Source organism: Camarhynchus parvulus, chromosome 6 (genome assembly GCF_901933205.1).
Source record: "Camarhynchus parvulus chromosome 6, STF_HiC, whole genome shotgun sequence".
Taxonomy (NCBI): Eukaryota; Metazoa; Chordata; class Aves; order Passeriformes; family Thraupidae; genus Camarhynchus; species Camarhynchus parvulus.
The window spans coordinates 32,843,230-32,862,860 of record NC_044576.1 but is presented as its reverse complement, the minus strand read 5'-3'; the positions used below and the strand labels follow the sequence as shown (position 1 = coordinate 32,862,860).

At 45.8% G+C, this 19,631-nt stretch overlaps 1 protein-coding gene across 3 annotated transcripts in view; it reads right to left on the bottom strand.

The window, feature by feature from the left end:
- The window catches only part of DOCK1 (dedicator of cytokinesis 1), a 271,608-nt gene extending 257,925 nt beyond the window's left edge, over nt 1-13,683 (bottom strand). For 2 of the 3 annotated variants that reach the window (XM_030951475.1, XM_030951477.1), the window contains exon 1: nt 13,480-13,681. In XM_030951475.1, the coding sequence (XP_030807335.1) occupies nt 13,480-13,525 (46 nt within the window). In that variant the 5' untranslated portion in view covers nt 13,526-13,681. Of the gene's footprint in view, nt 1-13,479 lie in introns of all 3 variants that reach the window. The other variant, XM_030951476.1, reaches the window with a different exon arrangement.
- Nucleotides 13,684-19,631: the final 5,948 nt, after the last annotated feature.

The window sequence follows — 19,631 nt, the reverse complement described above, 5'->3', positions numbered from 1 at the left end:
CACTTTATCGTGAGTTAATTTCATAATTCTAAAGCCTCTTCTAGCCTAATCACAGAATATTCTGAGTTGGAAGTGACCTACAAGGATCAACAAGTCCAACTCTTTTATTATTATTATTTATCAATGATTTTTAATAAATATATAGTGTAATAAATTGGTATTTTAAAGTTGGTGCAGCCCAGTAATCGATCCCAGATGTACACAGGAATTCCCCGGTGAGAACTTGGTTCCCCACAGCTAAGGCACCCTTCAAGCCCACTGAAACACATCAAAAATAACCCTTAGACTTCCTTCCCTCACTGCCCTGAGCCTCCAAATTGCCCTTGTTAATTCAGAATAATTCAAATTCGTAACTCCTTCCTTCCCAAGCACAATCATCCAAGAAAAATGTATTTGAAAACTCCCCTGATGGTCACATACTAATGCCAGGAGGGTGATTAATGTGCCACTAACCCAGCAGTAACTCACTCACCTCTGCTGTAAGAAAGGGAATATTTGGATTACTCTTTCCCTCTTTTTGCAGGTTATTTTCCCAGCATCACTGTGAGGATTCCCTGCAAAGGGGGGAGGCATTAGCAGCCAGCACATGCCCAGGGCAGAGCAGGGCCAGAGGCAGCTCCTGGCCAAGGAGCAGACCCAGGCTGTTCCTAGCACTGCAAACAGCAGCTTAAGGGGACTGATTTCCCTGCCATCATTCCCCAAATCTGCTTGGAAAGCTCCAACAGGCAGCAAAGCTTGTGCTACACTGGACAGTGTAGCTTTCACCTTAAAACGTTTGCTTCTCTTGCTGAAAAAATATTGCATTCATCTAAAATCAGTGGTTATTTCTCAACTCATCTCCACTTGCAGCACCTCTACCTCAAAACAGAACTATTAAAAAACCAAATTAATACAGCCAGCACACTCCACACTCAATTCATGTCCAGCAAACCAGCTTGTTTTTGATATATAAATCACACATTTGCCCTGGCTATGTTTGGTGAAAGCATCCACTGAGACACCAGGAGCTCTCAGCAGTGAGACCTGGGCTGGAAAAGGTGGGGAGATTATTTGTGCCATTTTCCTGCAGGAATCTAACTCAGTCCCCTTGCTAAGCAGCATTCAATGTTCTGGAGAAAAACAATTTAAACTTTAAAAACGCTTCTTGCTCCACAAATGGCCCAAGAGCAAGAGAAAGCTGCTGCATGCAAAGGTAACAACACAAATTCTGTCATGTGCAGATGCAGCAAAAAGGGAAACAACTGTAGAAGTCAAGGTTTCATTAATGATTACCAATATTTTACTTTTCATTCAGTTTATCCAGGTATTTCACAAAGCTGTCACTACCCATCTCCTGAAAACCTAAGCTGGCATGCAATCATTCTAGCTCCCCTCCACAAAATTCTTTTATATTTTCCACACATTTTATGTAAATGTTATGGAAGCATCCAGACAGCCCTTTACAAATATAATACATGAACTCCTGGTCTTAAAAGTTCATATCCTGCTTTAAGATCAGCACACTGTGTTGTAGATGGTATCAACACTCGGACTGTAAAAGCTTGCAGTTATGCCAATATTTTAAATATTCAAGCCCTAAAAGTATTAAAACTCCTGGTTTTCAGCCAAGAACACGTTCACCTTCGTGTGCTCTATCTGTGGAAAGTGCAGCTGTTGCAGGAAGCCCAAACTGTACTTTCTGTGTTTAAGGCAAAAATCGGAACCAGTTCCATCACTCATCGCAGCCCAGTAAATAAAGAGAGGCTCCTCTGCAGCACCAGTGATTGATAAAAATCTGTTAATAAATCACTTCAAGAATACATTCAAGTAGAAAATCAAACCAGAGCTGAACCCACACAAAACTTCCAACAATGTCAGCAGCACCACAACTGAGTCATTCTCTCCAGTCTTGACTAAAATGTGCTTATCTGGCTACATCCAGTCTTTATTTTTGGGGAATAAGAATTCCCTCCCCACAGAGCTCAAAGCAAGATACTTTTAGTCACTCCTTGAAGACTCAAATGATTCTTAAAGAAGGTCTGGGATGATTTGGGAAGGTTTGGTCCTTTCCAACTTTAATGATTCCAAGATCATCCAGTCCAACAGTCAGCCCAGTACCATGGTGACCACCGGCCCATGTCCCCAAATGACACATCCACAAGTTTTGGACACTTCCAGGGATGGGGATTGCACCAGCTGCTGGGACCCCACTCGCAGTTTGGCTGCAGCACTGGTTAAACCAAGCCTTTGCCATAATCTCACACAAGCACCGCCTCCATCAACATCCCAAAACTGGGATTGAGCAGGAGAGACACCAGACAGAATGCAAAGCCCAATTGCCATAATCAGCACTTTAGAGACACATGAAGGCCTTATAAAACAATCCCTTACCCACAAGCACCTCCTGGAGCTCTGCAGGGCAGCAATGCTCAGCATTAAAGCAATCCCATCTAACTGCAGATGTCCCTACTACCAGATAAACATCTAATGTGCTTTTTAAATCCTTTTAGAGTCTTAGTTCCAGTCAAACGCTCGAGAACGCAACCAACAAATACAAATAAAATAAATACAACTAAAGCGTAGTTAATGAATACCAAAAGAATATCTGGCTCTGCATCAAAAAGTTTGGGGTTGGTGTTTTGTCCCGTTTGACTCACCCACTGTGGAAATTACTGGCCAAGAAATATCTCTGCACCACAAAAAATATCTGTTCTCATCTCCAGCCACTTCAGTGTCAGCAAGGACAGCTGTTTCCTCACCAAAACAGCTCAGTGACTGAAATCTCTGGGAAAAGGAGCTTTATCCACTGCTTTGTCACATGTCACTAAATGATTTTTACAAAAGAGTCAATGGCAGCTGTTTGTGAGGCAGACCCAGTGCTCCAGGAATTCTGAGCTGCCCCTGTGCACACTCCTGCCATGGCATGGACAAAATGTTTGGCGTCTTTATGCCCAAATGTCAGTGAGCAGCACCAAAAAAGGGCAGAGCAGCCCAGTGGAGGTGACAGAGGTGGCAGACAGTCTGTCAGCAGCTGCAGAGGTGTTACTGACAGGGAAGGACAGAGCTGGATCCTGCCATACCAAACACAACCTTCTACACATCAACTCTGATATGAAACAGAAGCCAAAATACCTCCAATTTTTTTTTTAATTAAATTACTACAAACTTATTTTTTTACAACCAGTTTGAGTCACTCTTCACACTGGGAACTTCAGAGATCAATCCACAAGAAGGAAAAAAAAATCCAAAAAACAAACCCACAAGACACACCAGGCTCAGAGAGAAGGCAATAAAATAGGCTCTTATATCTTCTCCACCCAAGAATCCTGGTCAAAGAACGTGATGGAAAGATGGAAACACCAACAACTACCAGCTATGGCAAGAAAAATGTAACGAGCAAGACTGAGGCAGTGTAATAATGGGGGAAAGGGTGAGCAGGAAGGAGGGAATTCCTGCAGGGATGACAAGGCAACAGGTGATGCCTGCAGAAAATTGGTGGGAATTTATAAGGACAAAAGAAGAGAAATAAAGGAAAAGAAGGGACTGGACACCAGGTAACATCACCACTACCTCGGGTTAAGCAGAGCATACTAAAGGCTTGAGTGCAAGCATTATTATTTTCTACATTAAAGCTACAAATGAGCCACAGATTGATGCAAAAGAACAATTCTCCCACAGCACCCCAAAGCAGCAGGAAAAAGTCAATCAAACAACAGCTGCTGGACACATCCTCAAAACAGTAATTAAAGATTTCTTGTCATGCTGATGTTAGTTTCCACTCATACACTCCCACTTTGAGAGATTAACCTCGTATTTATCAACAGAAACATTCCCACAGGCCCTTATCTCCACTTTGCTGGCCCAAGCGACACGTTTCACTGTATCTCTGCACAGAGCAAGCCCTCCTTCAGAGGCCAGCATCGGCAGGGCATCCCAAGCCACCCCCTCGATAATCCCAGCCCTGGCAGGGCAGGATCTGCTCGCTGCACTCACATGCACAGCAGATTTTCCTGAGAGCAAGCGTCCTTCTCAATCCTCCACCATCTGCCTCAAGACTCACAAACTCAATTCTCATCAGCAGCTTCCATCTGGCTCAGCACGGAGAGATTTCCTGCGGCAGGCTCTGCTACAAGGAGCACTTTTTTTCTATTACCAGTTGCTTCCACTCCATTTCTGATCCACACACTCTGCGTGAAGCAACTCCTCAATGAAAGCACCCAACTCCCTGCCCTGAACCATTCCCTGCTGCCAGCATCTCCTCCTGCAGACCAGCTGGCACATGAGGGGGATGCTCAAGGCTAAAGCAGCAGCTGGGAGGCAGGGAAGGCAAGAGTGGCGCTCCCCATCATCCTGTACCTCTGCCCACCCCCAGAGGCACCAGCAGCACCAGGCATGGCCATGGTCTCCCTTAATTCTGGTTTTTCCTTTTTTATTCCATGCCTGAAACTTGGGAAAATCCTCCTAACACAGCCCTGCTGAAGGGTTTTGGGTACAGTGTGGACTCATCTGTTCCTTGTCCTACCAGCACATGCAGGCCATGTTCTGAGTTCTGATTTTTCCTTTTTATTCCATGTATGAAACTTGGGAAAACCCTAACAGAGCCCAGCTGAAGGGTTTTGGGTACAGTGTGGACTCATTTGTTCCTCGTCCCTCTGGGACACTCAGATCCTCTTCTGAGTCCTCGTTTTTTCTTTTTATTCCATGTATGCATACAGGGGAAAATCCCCCTACACAGCCCAGCTGAAGGTTTTTTGGTACAGCATGGCCTCATCTGTTCCTTGTCCTCCCAGGACATGGAAATATGGCTCAGGCCATGTTCTGAGTTCTGATTTTTCCTTTTCATTCCCTGCATGAAAATTGGGAAAACCCCCCTTACACAGCCCAGCTGCAAGTTTTTGGGTACAGTGTGGGCTCATTTGTTCCTCATCCTTCTGGGACACTCAGGCCCTGTTCCAAATTCTGATTTTTCCTTTTTATTCCATGTATGAAAATAGGGAGAACTCCCCCTAACAGAGCCCAGCTGAAGGTTTTTGGGTACAGTGTGGCCCCATCTGTTCCTGTCCTCCCAGGACACTGGGCCCTGGCCCCCCACAGATGTTATTTTATGTTTTATTCCATCCAGCCCCCAGCCGGTGACGCCGGCACTTCCGCGCTTTGTTTGGATAAGCAGGAGGAGGAAGGCAGAGCAAACACAAACACCTCGGGCTGCACTTGCAGGAGGCATCTGTGTGCCTCAAGAGGCTCTCAGGTATTCCAGACACCTGTGCTGGAACCCTGGATGCTGAGAATTTCAGACTTTCTGTGCTGAAAGGCACTGACCCCCAAGAAAACGCTACGTTTGAATTAAAACTGTAAAAAAAAAGCTTCCAAAATTAATTAATAACAATAAAATTATAAGTGTATAGTTTAAATAGAAGCGTGTATATCACATAATAAAAAGCTTAGAATTTAAAGTTTTACAACATAGTAATACATATAAAACTACAATACAAGTTTTAAAGCAGTAACTTTAAAGCTTATCCCATTTGACCCCCTGCCATGGCAGGGACACCTTCCACTATCCCAGGGTGCTCCAAGCCCATCCAACCTGGCCCTGGACACCTCCAGGGATGGAAATACCAAATCAAACACCTTCAATCAGCCCCCTACTGTCACTGCCAGAAAGTGTAAAGCAGTCACTTCTTCACGAGTTTAAATAGTATTTTGTACTTAAACAGAGAAGTCCACATTACAGAACACAAGCAATTAGTTATTAAGTTAAAAATAAAAACAACCTAAGTGTCATTTCTTAATTAGATAGTTTTATATCTATTTTTATAAGGTTTTTTAAGGAAAAACTATCTTGTAACTTCTTGGTAAAATACTGTAAAGCCCGCGACTTATAAATAAGAAATAATAAACATCTAAATCCAAACACAAAATACCATCTCAAACACTTTCAATCCCAACCCTAACTCAAAGAAAAAATCAGCATTAGCTCTGTGCTCTCTCCAGTCCCAAGCGCCCACCCTGCACTGCCAAATGTTCCAAATGCTCCAGGAAGCTCTGCCAGAACCAGCCAGGAGGTTCCTCCTCAAGGGAGACAATTCCTGCTTCCCTCTCCACGTGGGACTCCTCAGGGATAACGAGATTTCCCCAAAAGCCCCAGACCTGCTCAGCCAGGCAGCTGCTCCAGCAGGTTCTCCACCTCAATATTCAATAATTTCTGCAGCACATCCATAATAGCGGCACAGCCACTGCAAGAGCAGGGATGTACAAACACAGTGCCTCAAAAACCCAAGTGCCTACAAGCACAAACACTGATTATGTACAATTCTGCTGCCATTCCCATTCGGAAATTACACAGCAAATCCTGTTCCACTCACTTGTTGGTATTTTCGACTGGGGGAACACAAAGACATTTTGCTACTCCAACACCCTCAAGGCAAAATCAGCCACCAAAACCCTCAGCAAACACGTTCTAAAAAGGGTTGTGCTGAAATAATATAAGCAGCACTCAAAATAAAGCAGCAGTACAAAAATACAAAAAACCCCAAATTCACGTACGGCAGCCAGTGGTTGCTTCAGTTCTTCACCCATCTGTTTGTTTTGTTACATAGAGGGTACATGATTACACATCATGGTTCTCAATGCAACTATTTCAGTTTAGTTACAAAGCTACATGGAGCAGAAAAATATTTCCAGAGATATTTCATCTTTCTGCTGATGGAACCGAAATGCAGCAACTGCAGCTTCTTGTATTACAAATCTTTACATCAGAAATCAGATTTAATGCACAAATTACATAAACATGGGCAGATAATTCTATAAATATATAAATGTTTGCACAACTACAGTCTGAAAAGGGAGAGAAAGTTTCAGAATTACAAGAATTCTCTGTTATTGAACATTTTTTTGGTTTAGACAGGGAGTGATTTCAATTCCTCCCCCCCTACGAGCTAAATGAGGAAAGTATTCCAATAACTCATCAAGGAATTCATTAAAGCCTTACTCAGAAAATTACTATTGTCAGAACAGCCCTGGGGGCCACCACAGGCTAGAAAACAGAACTAAAAATGCTTTTAAGTTTAATAAAAAAGAAAAAATCTGACTTGTCAGTGGTCCACCACTCTACCAAATAATACCCCTAAGCAGGAGCAGCTGCACTGAGTATTTTGAGGAAGTTTTGGAATTGCAGGAAGTCAAAGGGGAGAGGCAAAACTGACACCTTGAGTGGAATAAATACTTGAAAACTGGGTTGGAGGCAGTTGTTGGAGCTCCTATTCATTACCAGCAGTCAGCCCCAGCTATTTATCTGCAGCTGGACATATCCCCAGGTGTTTAACAAGAGGTATTGGATTTCAGCCCTGCAGGACCACACTGAAGGATGAGACAAAGCAAAGGATCCTCCATGTGCTCCACAGCCAACATGGGACAAACTCCAGAAACACTAATATTTAAAGGAAAAATTATCCCAACCCTTACTCCTGTAGCTGCAGGCTGACAGAGGGGCTTCCTGGAGAAGGTTTGATTTTAAGTTGTCTCCATTTTTTTTTCCCCTTCCCTGAAAGCTTTGCCTTTGCAGAAAGGAAAATGCCTTTGTAACACAGAGAAGCCTGTGCCAAGTGTGGCAAAGAGCCCAAAATCAGCATTGTTTGAGTGCACCTAGGTCAGGCATTTCCAACAGAACACATAAAGGGATAATTACAAAACCCACCAAGGTGCTACCTGAAGTCAGAGAATCCCACAATGGTTTGGGTTGAAGGGACCCTAAAGCTCATCCCATTGCACCCCCTGCCATGGCAGGGACACCTTCCACTGTCCCAGAGTGCTCCAACCCCATCCAACCTGGCCTTGGACACTTCCAGGGATGGCAACACCAAATCAAACACCTTCAATCAGCCCCCTGGCTACTGTCACTGCCATACCTGCATACCATGTAAAGAGTAAAAGTCACTTTTCTACCTCCTCTTTTATCTTCTAGGATAAAGAGTAAAATCAGCAGCTGAAATCTCCCTAAGCCAACTGAAAACTTCCTTTGCAAAGTTAAATCAAAGCTCTGTATTGTGGTCATAAGCAGCTGGCTACCTACTGAATTCAGTTTATGCCCTATGAGAAAAAATAATTCCTGGAAAATCCCAACAGGAATCATTTCTCTGAACAATCCCAGCCCATAATGTTGTTGCAGACCTGGATGAAAACAAACAGGAGTCAACACTCCCTTCCACTTATCTGGTAAGGTTATCCCTCCCCAATCTGCTGTTTGCAACAAGTGTTTATTGACAGAGAACAATGGTGGCTGCTGAGCAAACTGGGAGGAGCTGAGCACAAGCCTGCAGTCCAGCTCGGGTCATTCCTGCAGGAAGAGGTGTGGTGCATCTTCCAGCCCCTGCCCTCTGCTCCAGGAGCTGCCAGGATGGGGCAGCACGGAAACGCAACCCTCAGCAAGCAGGGAATTGAAGGGTACTGGAAAATAGAGCCATGGAAGGGTTTGGGTTGGAGGGCATCATAAATAGCATCCAGTGCCACCCCCTGCTATGGCAGGGACACCTTCCACTGTCCCAGGCTGCTCCCAGCCCCAATGGACACCTGCAGGGATCCAGGGGCAGCCACAGCTTCTCTGGGAATGCCACCCCCATCCTCACAGGAAACAATTCCTTCCCAATATTCCCATCCAAAACTATTCTATGTCATTTTTAAGCCATCTCCCCTTGTCCCATCCCTCCATCCCTTGCAGAGAGTCTCTCTCCATCCTTCAGGCACTGTAAGTCCACTCTGGGGTCACCCCAAGGCTTCTCTTCTCCAGGCTGAACCATCCCAATTCTCTCAGCACTTCCTCCCAGCAGAGGGATGTAAGAAATAACACCCTGCTCTGGGTGTCCAGGGGATGGAACAAATAAAAAACCCTGATCTGGGTGTGCAGGGGATGGAACAAATAAAAAACCCAATCTGGGTGTGCAGGGGATGGAACAAATAACACCCTGCTCTGGGTGTGCTTGGGATGGAACAAATAACACCCTGCTCTGGGTGTGCAGGGGATGGAACAAATAACACCCTGCTCTGGGTGTGCAGGGGATGGAACAAATAACACCCTGCTCTGGGTGTGCAGGGGATGGAACAAATAACACCCTGCTCTGGGTGTCCATGGGATGTGTTGGCTCTAGGAAACTGAACCTGCACGTGCTCACTCCAATCCTCTGAACAATGCCCCAGCAAATCTTCCATGGACATTTGACACTTCCACTTCTGCTCCACAGGTTTGGGATGTGTCACAACACAGCCCTGCTGTCACTAACAGCTGTCACCTGTCCTGTCCTGCCAGGCAGCTCCCAACCTCACAGCACAGCAGCACTAAAATTGCCAAGATGCATTCCTAAGATCCATCTTTTTCCTTTTCCTTCAGATGTTTCCTTCCCTGCTCTAAGGCACAAGATCATCACCTTGAACAAGAGTCCTCATGTGCCACCACAGCTCTCCACAGCCTGGACTGGGACTCCAGGGTTCCACAAAAGCCTTAAATCTGTCCTCAAGCACCACAGTCCTCCCTGAAGCAGCAGAGGAGAAGCAGCAGTGCTTGGCTGTAGGATTTACTGTGCCTTCACCAGCTTTCATCTTGACAAATTCTCATCCCCCTTCAAAGGGACATTACAAGAGCTGCAAAAATTTTAAATCATAACCATTGTATCAATTCTTAGTCCACCAACTCTTTAAAGCCTTTCCCCAATATTAAATGCATATATTTCTATGTATCTGCTGTGAAGGTATTTCCATAAACCCCTTTGGAAAAGCTATCCCAATCTCAGAGAGACTGGGATTACAACAGAACTCCCTGACCATGAAGTGTGGCCAATGCCCCCATCTAAAATTAGGCTTGTTATTATTTGCCAAGTGGTGACACACAACAAAACCTCACCAGGAACAAACAAAAATACTGGAACTCACTTTGGAAAAGACCTCCAAGACCAACAAGTCCAAGTCCAATCCCCACCTTTGCACCAGCCCAGAGCACTGAGTGCCACATCCAGCCCTTCCTTGGACACCTTCAGGGATGGGGACTCAAGCTCAGTAACTGGGAAGTTCTCCTTTTACATCTGACCATCCAAGGGCATGTGGCACTGATCTTCTGTTTTACCATTTATTCAATTAAAAAAAAAAGAACTAAACTACTACAGCAGGGGTCTGGTTACTCCATATGACCACAAACCTTTGCACACAAAGGCATTTTAAATACCATATTTTTTAACCACAGCAGCATCAGTTCTACCTCTCAGGGCAGTTCTCAGCCCAAATGAAAAGGGGCAAAGAGTAGAATTCAGCATTTGGAAGCTACCACAGCCACTGTGCATGATCTCTGAGGTGCTGGTCAGGCTCCCAGACCTCCCAGAGCAGCTCCTTACATCCCTTTTCCCCAGCAGAAGGAAAACCTCCAAAATTACAAATCTCCCATCACACTAAAAGCAGGGAATGGGAGGCTAAGCAGCCACACTCCAGAGCCACTGTGTGACACTGAGGGGACACAAACAGCTCTCTAGACTGTCTGGAAGCCTCTGATGTCCCCTCTGATGTGGAGGAAGCCACACACCCACATGGTCCCCTCCACACAGCCACACTCCTCCCCACCAGCTCAGGGCGAGGGATGAAAGGCAGGATTGAGATGAAGGACTAGGATCTGCAGCCCTGGGAGCAGGGAAAAGCTCCTCCAAGGAAGCTGATCCTGTCCCTGTTCCGCCTGGTTCCCCATACGTTCCCCTAATATCCGTATGATCCCATGAGATCCACACCCATTCCTCCTGCAGCCGAGCCCTGAACGCGCTCAGGAAGCGGAGCTGAGTCACTCTCTCAACTGCCTGCTGAGATAATAATGCCTCTGCACACAGGCCCAGGGCAGCAAATTCACTGTGCAGGCATGCAGGGCGCCCAGGAGCATATCCCCAAAATCCCCAAATCCCACTGTGCCACGGGGGAGAGCTCCTCAACACACCAGCTGTCACTACAGGCTTCTTGGCATCATTGTTCCAGCTGCATCACAGCCAGCAGAGCTTCAGGTCTTGAGAGGTTAAGAAAACTCTGAACAGGGATATATACAGGAGGGGGAGAAGGGATATAAATGCGTTATATGGGCACATGTGTGTATTTTATATGCACACAACTCTATATACAGACACAGGTACATTTCTGAGCTCCCACTGCTGTGACACAAACATAACCACAAGAACACACCTCCCTGATAGTTCTGCTTGGGGAAGCCTGCACAGAGAATCACAGAATATTTGGGATTGGAAGGCACCTCTGGAGATGACCCAGTCCATCCCAGCTGTCACCTGGAGCAGGTGACACAGGAACACACCCAGGTGGGCTGGGATGTCTCCACGGCCTCCCTGGGCAGCTGTTCCAGAGCTCTGCCACCCTTCATGGAAAGAAGTCCTGGCTCACAGTGAGGTGGAACTTCTCCTGGCTTAGTCCATGGCCACTGCTCCTCACCCTGCCACAGAGCACCACTGGAACGAGCCTGGCACCAGCATTTTGGAGATATTTGCATGGGTTGATGAGACACCCAAAGTGTTGTACATTATGTTTCTCTAAGTCCCATTAGCATTCCTGTTAGGGATTTTCTCCCTGGCAGACAATACTGAGTCAATATCAGACCCAGGGCTGGTCATGGCAAATAGGAAGAAAAATATTCCCAAGGCTGAATTTTCGGGTTAACAACAGCATCTCCAATTCTGTTTGGGACTACACAACTGTTGCATCAATTCTCCACAACCTGTATCTTTCAAAAGCAGCAGAAAATAAAACATCAGAAGACTCACAAAGCCCTTTCTTAACAACTTAAAGGTCCATAAAACACATAGGACCAAACTGAATACTCGTTTTCTTTATGAGGACAGCAAAAAGAAGCTATTCCTCCCAAAGCAGCCTCTAACAGAATGGCACAGGTCAGTGAACCCAATGTTCAATTAGCTCTAAATGTGATTTATCTCCTTGCGACACTTCATCCACTTTCACCCCTCACATCCCTGTCATGCAGAGAGAAATCCCCTGTTTGGTGAGGATCTCAGCCTCCTAGCAGGAAAAAGAAAACAAACTATCAGAGAAACATAAATTATTATAAAACCATTACAAACTTCTCTGCAGAGCAATGGACACAGAAAATACCAACTAAGCAGATTCCCTTGGGCTTCTTCAAACTGGGAGGGGTTTTTTTACTCTCAAATTACATTTAAATCCAGTTTTCTTACCACACATGCAATCCCCCACACTGGAGAGGCAAGTACACTTCAAGTATGCTATGAAACAATCAAGTCAATTTCACTTCTTTTCTCTCATGTCGCTTTCAAATCAATTTCAATTCAATTTCAAGACATTCCTGGAAAGCGGCCGGGCAGTCACCCCCACCACAGCACAGACGCGGAGTTCCTGCAAAAGAGGAACTTGCTTTCGAATGTCACTGTGCTGTAACATCAGCTTGTACTACGTGACAATTCAGTCATTCCAAAATACCCATCCCACGCCACCCGGCAGATAATTTGGAAATTTAACCAGGGACTGCCATCATCGGCACTTCTGCTTCCCTGTGCTTGTCCTGCATCCTCAGCGCTGGAATTACCCACAGGTCCCAAACTTTGGAACTGTGATTTTCTAATAATTTTTAAAAGCCAAGCTATGGTTTTCTAGGGACACGCACACAGAATTTAAAATTAATTCCTACAATTCACTCAGGTTTTACTCAGCCCCAGAAACTCCCTTCTTCCTACTGCCTTTGTTTATGAAGTTTAGCTGTGCGTTTCTATGAAAAGTTGTTCCTCACAATCAATCCAGCCCAAGAACTGTGGTAGGCACTGAACTTCACGTTTCCAATTTGAATAGTCAGATTTATTATTTCCTTCCCCCAGACAAACGCTTATTCACACCAATAAAGTTTCCTGCGCCGCACCCCCAAAATAAAGCCTTCTGCTGCAAAAGCAACATCTTTAAACTCATTCCGGGCCCAAACCTCACGGGGGTTTGGTCGGTTTAGTCCCAGCAGGGATGTGCGAGCCACCAGCTGGGAACAATCCCCCTCTGTTCGAGAGGGACGGAAGGAGCGCGGGAGGAAATGGATCCCAGAAAGCCCTGATCTGTAAGAGCATCACACTCCGGCAGAACCCAGAGGAACAGCACTCGGGGCACGGGCTGGGCTCCCAAAGCAGCCAGCCTGGGAGCGCGGGGAGAAAGAGCCCGACCTGAACACAACTCGGAGCTGCTCCGCTCCGCGCAGCGCTCGGGGAGCGACGGGACCGCAGCGGAGCGCAGGGAGAGAGGCAACTTCTCCCAGCGGGGCACGGCGTTCCCAGAGAGCTCCTCAACTTCCCGGGAGCCGGGAGGAGCCGGGCGGGGGAGGCAGGAACCGGAGGGGACTCGGGGGAACACCGCGCTCCATCCCGGCCGGAGCGGAGCGGGGAGCCGGGCAGGGACGGGGAGGCCGCGGCCGGGGGGTGCCCCTGAGCGCAACAGGCGGGAGCGGGGCGGGCGCGTCCTCACCTACGCCGTACTTCTCCTCCCTTTTGGTGGGCACCCAGCGGGTCATGGCGCCGGGAGCCGCCGGGATGCCAGAGCCCCGCTCCCTACGCCGCCATTTTCCGACCGCGGGACGGGAAAAGTTTCTCCCGACGGTGGAGTCATGTGGTGCGGGCGGAGCCAGCCCGGCCCGGCCCGCCGCCTCTCAGCGTCCCCTCCGCGCCCGGCCGGCAGCGGCCGAGCGGCTCCACACAAAGGGAGCGCCCTCCTGCCCCCGGTTTTATTCGTGGTGCCTTCCCGGCTATTCCCGGCTGTGTCCCAGGTGCACCCGGTCCTGCACTGCCCCAAGTTTCTGGCTGCATGCTCCCCGGATATATAATAACACGGGGGTTTTGCCAATGTTTGGTGGCTGGAGCAGGATGTGTGTTTGGAGGTTGCCGTGCGGGAGCCGGACGAGCACGGGAAGCGGGGCCATGAGAACACTGTGGGGTTAAACAAGGCCGAGTGCGGTGTTGCTGCTGGGTCCGGAAAAGCCCCGGTGTGGATGCAAGCTGGGGGTGAAGTGATGGAGCAGCCCTGGGATGAAGGGCTCGAGGGGCTGGTGGCAGAGCTGGACATGCCCTGGCTACATGGGGAAAAACATAAGAGTCCTGGACTCATCCCACACCATGGGCCATATGGAAAAGGGGAATTCTTTGGGAAATCCCACCTGCTGAGCTGCCTCCAGCCCTGGGATCCAACCTCAAAAGGATGTGGAGCTGCTGGAGAGATTCCAGAGCAGGCCATGGATACACCCAAGGGCTGGAGCCCCTCTGGAGCCAGGCTGGAGAGCTGGGGGTGCTCACCTGGAGAGGAGAAGGCTCCAGGGAGAGCTCAGAGCCCCTTGCAGGGCCTGAAGGGGCTCCAGGAGAGCTGCAGAGGGACTGGGGACAAGGGATGGAGGGACAGCACACAGGGAATGGCTCCCAGTGCCAGAGGGCAGGGATGGATGGGAGATTGGGCAGGAATTTTTGGCTGTGAGGCCCTCCACAGGGTACCCAGAGCAGCTGTGGCTGCCCCTGGATCCCTGGCAGTGCCCAAGGCCAGGCTGGACAGGGGTTAAAGATTATAAACCTTCTGGTTTCTAGACCCAAGTCCAAAATCTTGTCCAAATCTAGCATCTCCTGGCTAATTAAGTGTGGAATAAATGATTACAAAAGAAAGAGCAAGGGAAGTGAACTTCCTGTTCCCAATCCCTGTAGTCTTGGAGACATCCAGGACTGTGCTTTTAAAAAATAATAATAATAATTTAAAGCCTTTAGGAAACAGCAGAGGGCTAACACTTAAAAGGAATAAAGAGAAGTGAAATGACTGACTGGCTGTCGTTTGGTAGGATTAGTCCTCTGCCAAAGGGGAAGCCCTTTAGCACGAATTTAAGGATTAAGATAGATCCAGGGTTGAATCTTTTTTTCTCTCCTTATTTTCTTGTGTTGTGTGGATGGCAAAGGACCAGTTTCTGCAACAGCGTTTTGCTGTCAGGTTTTGAGATCAAGTACTCAGACCCCTGAATGAGTCTGCTCCTCTCTCCATGTCCTTTTCCCACCCTTGGGATTGGTTTCCCAGGACATCACCAGCATGTTCAAACTCATCCAGGTTTTATTGTAGCCGTCCTGCAGAATCCCAGGGGGCTGTGATGAGGCAGCTGCTGCACCTTTGTTCCTTCTGCCCAGGAGTGAGGACATCAAAAGGTTTTCAAAGCCATGGCTTGTCCTCGTTATCCTGCACTAATGGATCAATGATTTAGAGCCTTCCCAAAGACAACTTACAAGGGAGCTCTTTGATTTCACACCTTTATTTCCATAAGGGAAATCAAAGTGAATTGAGTGAAATACTGGATGTGTTCCCTCTGTGCCTGTAGTCACCTTTGGTTTTCCACAGCAGGGAAAGTGAAAAGCAATAATATTTATTTCCAGCTATGAATATTACACCCTTTTATACAGCTGGTGAGTTATTTTTGTGGTGCTCCTAAATATATGCAGCAAAACTGCCAGAGCTGCACAGGCCTCAGGTGCTTTAGGGATTTTTGAGGCTATTGCTGGAACAATCTGTAAATCTGGGAGCCGATTGACTTTTCATTTACATCACTGATAACCAGGAATTGCTTCTGTGGAACTGTGGTGGCTTTGCAGGTCCGGGGTGTGAGAGGGGACACAAACCAGGATGCTGATGTTAATTTAAAGCTGTAGTCAGTTAATAAATGAGTTATTGCTGCAGTCTCTCCTTTCTGGGCCTCAGGGTTCAAAGCTGAAATGTATTTGTTTCTGTTCTGAGGGAGGCCAAGGGAACACTCGTGTTTCCCTTCATGAGAAATGTGCTGCTGCCAAGCTTTCCTCAGGTGTTAACCAAGAGTTAAATTAAGTTCCCCCCAAATTTGGCACTCCTCAGTCCCAGCTTACCTCTATATCTGCGCTGAATGGGAATTCTATGGACACCAAAGATCAAGTACAAGCCTAAGGCAGGAAGCAGCAGGTTCAATAAAATGAAAGTTAAAGAATTACTTATAACTTCTACATATTAAATCCATTCAGTAGCACAATTTATGTTGATGTCAGTGAAAAAGAAGAGGTTTGTCCTGTCATCTGATCATGGTCTGTAACAAATATAACCCAGCTGATCCTGTGACCACCATAAAGCCTCAGTGCTACTGATGAGGGTCTATATTCACTTTACTGCTTTCCACATTCTCATTTTAATGAAAACGTGTTACAAGTAGAGCTAATGCTATTAAAATTTTGATAGCCAGTAAAAAATGCTTCTAATTCACAATGCATAAATATCCCAATGCTGGGGTTTTACAGCTAGGAAAAAAATGGTAATTTTTGGACTGTGATATGGAGAAAATAAAAGATTTTTATTTTTTCTCCAGCAAACGTAATATAAAATGTCCTGAAAAAAGCATTTTTCATTAAACTGTAAAATGTTCAAGCTGACATATTTTACATGCTTAGACATAATATATTTCTTTGCACTGTGCATGTGGGTTTTTCATTTATTAAGAGGAAACTGAAAAATGCTTCTTTCCATAAAACCTGAAAGTTTTATCACATCCTTATGTCAGCTCCTGGGGTTCTCATCTGATTTTTTTAATGCATCACACAGAATTGGAGACACTTCTCTTGGAGCAAAGGAACATTCCTTTTCATTCTTTAGTTCCAAGAAATCCAAATGCAGCATTTGGCCATGAATGGTGTTTGAAATTCTTGTCACAACATCTTTTCTAAAGGATGAATGGAAACAGAGCTGCTGCCCTGCTTGAGACAGATTTGCAATAAAAGCAGAGATATTCCATCAATGTACAGATATGATCAAGATTTGTTTCATGGTTATTGCAGATGGGGAATGCTTGTTCCATCTCAGTTAAATATCACAGGTTTTTGTAGTAATTTCTTTTCGTTGACAGGCCTTGTAGGTAAATTCAGCATTTTCAGACAAAACACGTAAGTAGTTGTTGTACACCCACAGTGCAAATTCTTCTTGGAAATATTCCTCCCAGGAGGAGATGGATGGACTTACAAAAAAAATAATGTAATCACTTTTTGGCTTTTCTGTTTGCACTAAAGATATTCTGTTGGAAATGTGGTGGCTTCCACTCCAGCTGCTGATCATCCATTTTTGCTGTCATTTCCATGAGGGGTCAATGACCTCTGTGTCTGTGACTGGCTGCTTGTTCCATGTTTGGGTGTGCACAAAATAAGAGGTTTTTACACCTGGTGGGAAGAGGCTTTCAATAAATGCTCTGGTTTACAATGTATTGCAGTGAATCAGAACGGAAATAAAATTAAATTTATGAGTTTGTGTTACAAAAATGACTTCAGCCTTGGCTTTGCAGAGAGCTGTTAAATGTCTGATTAGCTTGTGGGTCTCTTGCAGGTGAAAGTGAATTTCAGGGAGAATTAAGAAGCCAAAACGGAATTTCCTTTGACATCCCTGCTGGCTTCTGTCAGCCAAGGTGTGCCATTCACAAACCTGGACAAAGTTTGACAAAGCTGGGGGAAGCTCTGTGTTTTTTGCTCAGTAATCTTTCGTCTTCCTCTCACTTTCATAGAAGCATTTTTATTATCTCTGGGTGTGTTTTCAGCTTTCCTTCCAGCAGGATGACATTTGGGGTGCCCAACGTGCTGCATGCAGGGCTGCATTTGCCAGCAGAAGGGTTCAAGGGCAGCATTTGAATTGATTTTGCTCCTGGGGTGTACACTGCAGTCATTGCAGTGCTTTAGGGTCTTTGGGAAGGGTTAAAGAGAGCATCTCTCCTTCCATCCTGCTGCCTCCATCAGCAGTTTCTGCCTCCCAGCGTTTGAATTTTTATATTCAGAGATTATGGGGCTATTAGGGATTTAGAGGGTGATTAATTATGTCTTTCAGAGAGAAGTCCAGAAAGGAGCTGAAGATACTAATTTATTAAGTGATATTATTTTATTAAACTGTTTATGTTTTAGCCTAAAAATGGAGCTTGGCTGTACATAATGAGAGGGATTATTTCCTAATTTATGTTCCTTCACACTGTGCTGCTCTAAGTGATAGAAGACAAGGAATCTTCAGAGGGGTTGGATGTTTAGATGCCAACGTGGGATCATCTCCCAGGTACTCTTTACAAATCCACAGGGGTTCCCAAAGTGATGAGGTTTTGGAAGGATGGGATTATTCTGGATACAGCTTCATTTATACCCTGGTATTTCATCCTGTGCTCTCTAATAAAAAGTGCTTTACAATGCCACGGTGAATGGAAGCAGCTTCATGTCTGCAAAAGGGGGAAATCAGATTTCTGACCATGCCAGAGTGTGAGGTTTTGCATTCTTCAGGGAGATTTATGGTGGGTCACTGTGTGCTCTGAATAAACACCATTTACATAAAGAGCAGATCTTTTGTCAAAACCGTATCAGGCATCGCCATCAGGACATTTTATGTGATGTCTTGGGCATTGGCTCATGAGCTCTTTCCCTGCAGGGTTTTTTTTACCCCTCACCCTTCCAAGGATGTTCATTCCTGCAGGACTGAGGCAGTTGAAATCCTCTTGGCAACTGCAGGTTTCTCCAACTCTGCAGCCAGAAATTTCACCAAATCTAAATAAACGTTTTTATTCCCAGCTAAAGTACTTAGTAACAGGAGGAAGATACCCTCACTCACATGAATGTTGTTAACTCCAAAAGCACACAAAAGTTAAATTTTTGGGAGTTCCTTGCACAAACTGGGCTTTAATTCTTGTAAATAGCAACAGAGCCAGGAATATCTTTGCTAATTTTACAGTCAAGCCCAAAGCAGTCCAGGGAAAGGGTTGTACAAATTAATCTAAAATACAAGTCAACTCAGAGTTCACTGTTGTGGCAACCTGCTCCTCTTTGAAGCACCTGTGAACAACCAGCAGTACAAGGGTTTCTGTGGTTGGGGGGTTTTTCTGTTGGTGTTTACTGGTACATTTTTCATATATTTGATATCTACACTCAAAATGAGATTATGAACTCAATTTACAAAACTCTCAGACAAATTCAAATATAACTGACAAAGCAAAAAGCTGGATGTAACAAGTCAGGGATGAATCATTCCCAGAGAGGCTGTAAAGTTTAACTATATCAACTCCAACAGATCTGTGATCTTAAATCTGTGTTCAAGCTCACAGTGAAAATAAAGAGCATTTTCCAAAGCTGTTTTCTGGGACTGTATTCTGGTAAAGCTGTTACTTATTAGAAGCCAAATAATGATGACACAAAAGAGTGCAGGCTGGAGTTGCAAACATCCATTATTCCTGGTAATAAGGCCCAGCACTCATGTTGCACTTAACATTTTGAAAGCACTGAACAAATATTAACTCTCTCTTGTGATCCAGGGAGGTTTCAGCGTCTCCATTTGCAAGGGGGAGGCAGCTGAGCTAAGGCCAGCTTTTTAAAGTGTGACAGGCATTCAGAAATTGAGAAACTCAGAATGCCAGGCCACTTCTGTCACCTGCTGATGATGGGATTTTCCTGAGGCCAAAAGTGCCACGTTAGCTGGGGCAGGGTCAGATTGGATGATTTCCTGGGCCTGCAGACAATGTTCCCTCTCATCCTTTGATGAACGATACGAGATGACAATGAGAAATGACAGAGAGAGGGAACATGATGCACTAGCACCTGTTAGAAGGTTTGAAAAACTGGTTTACTGGA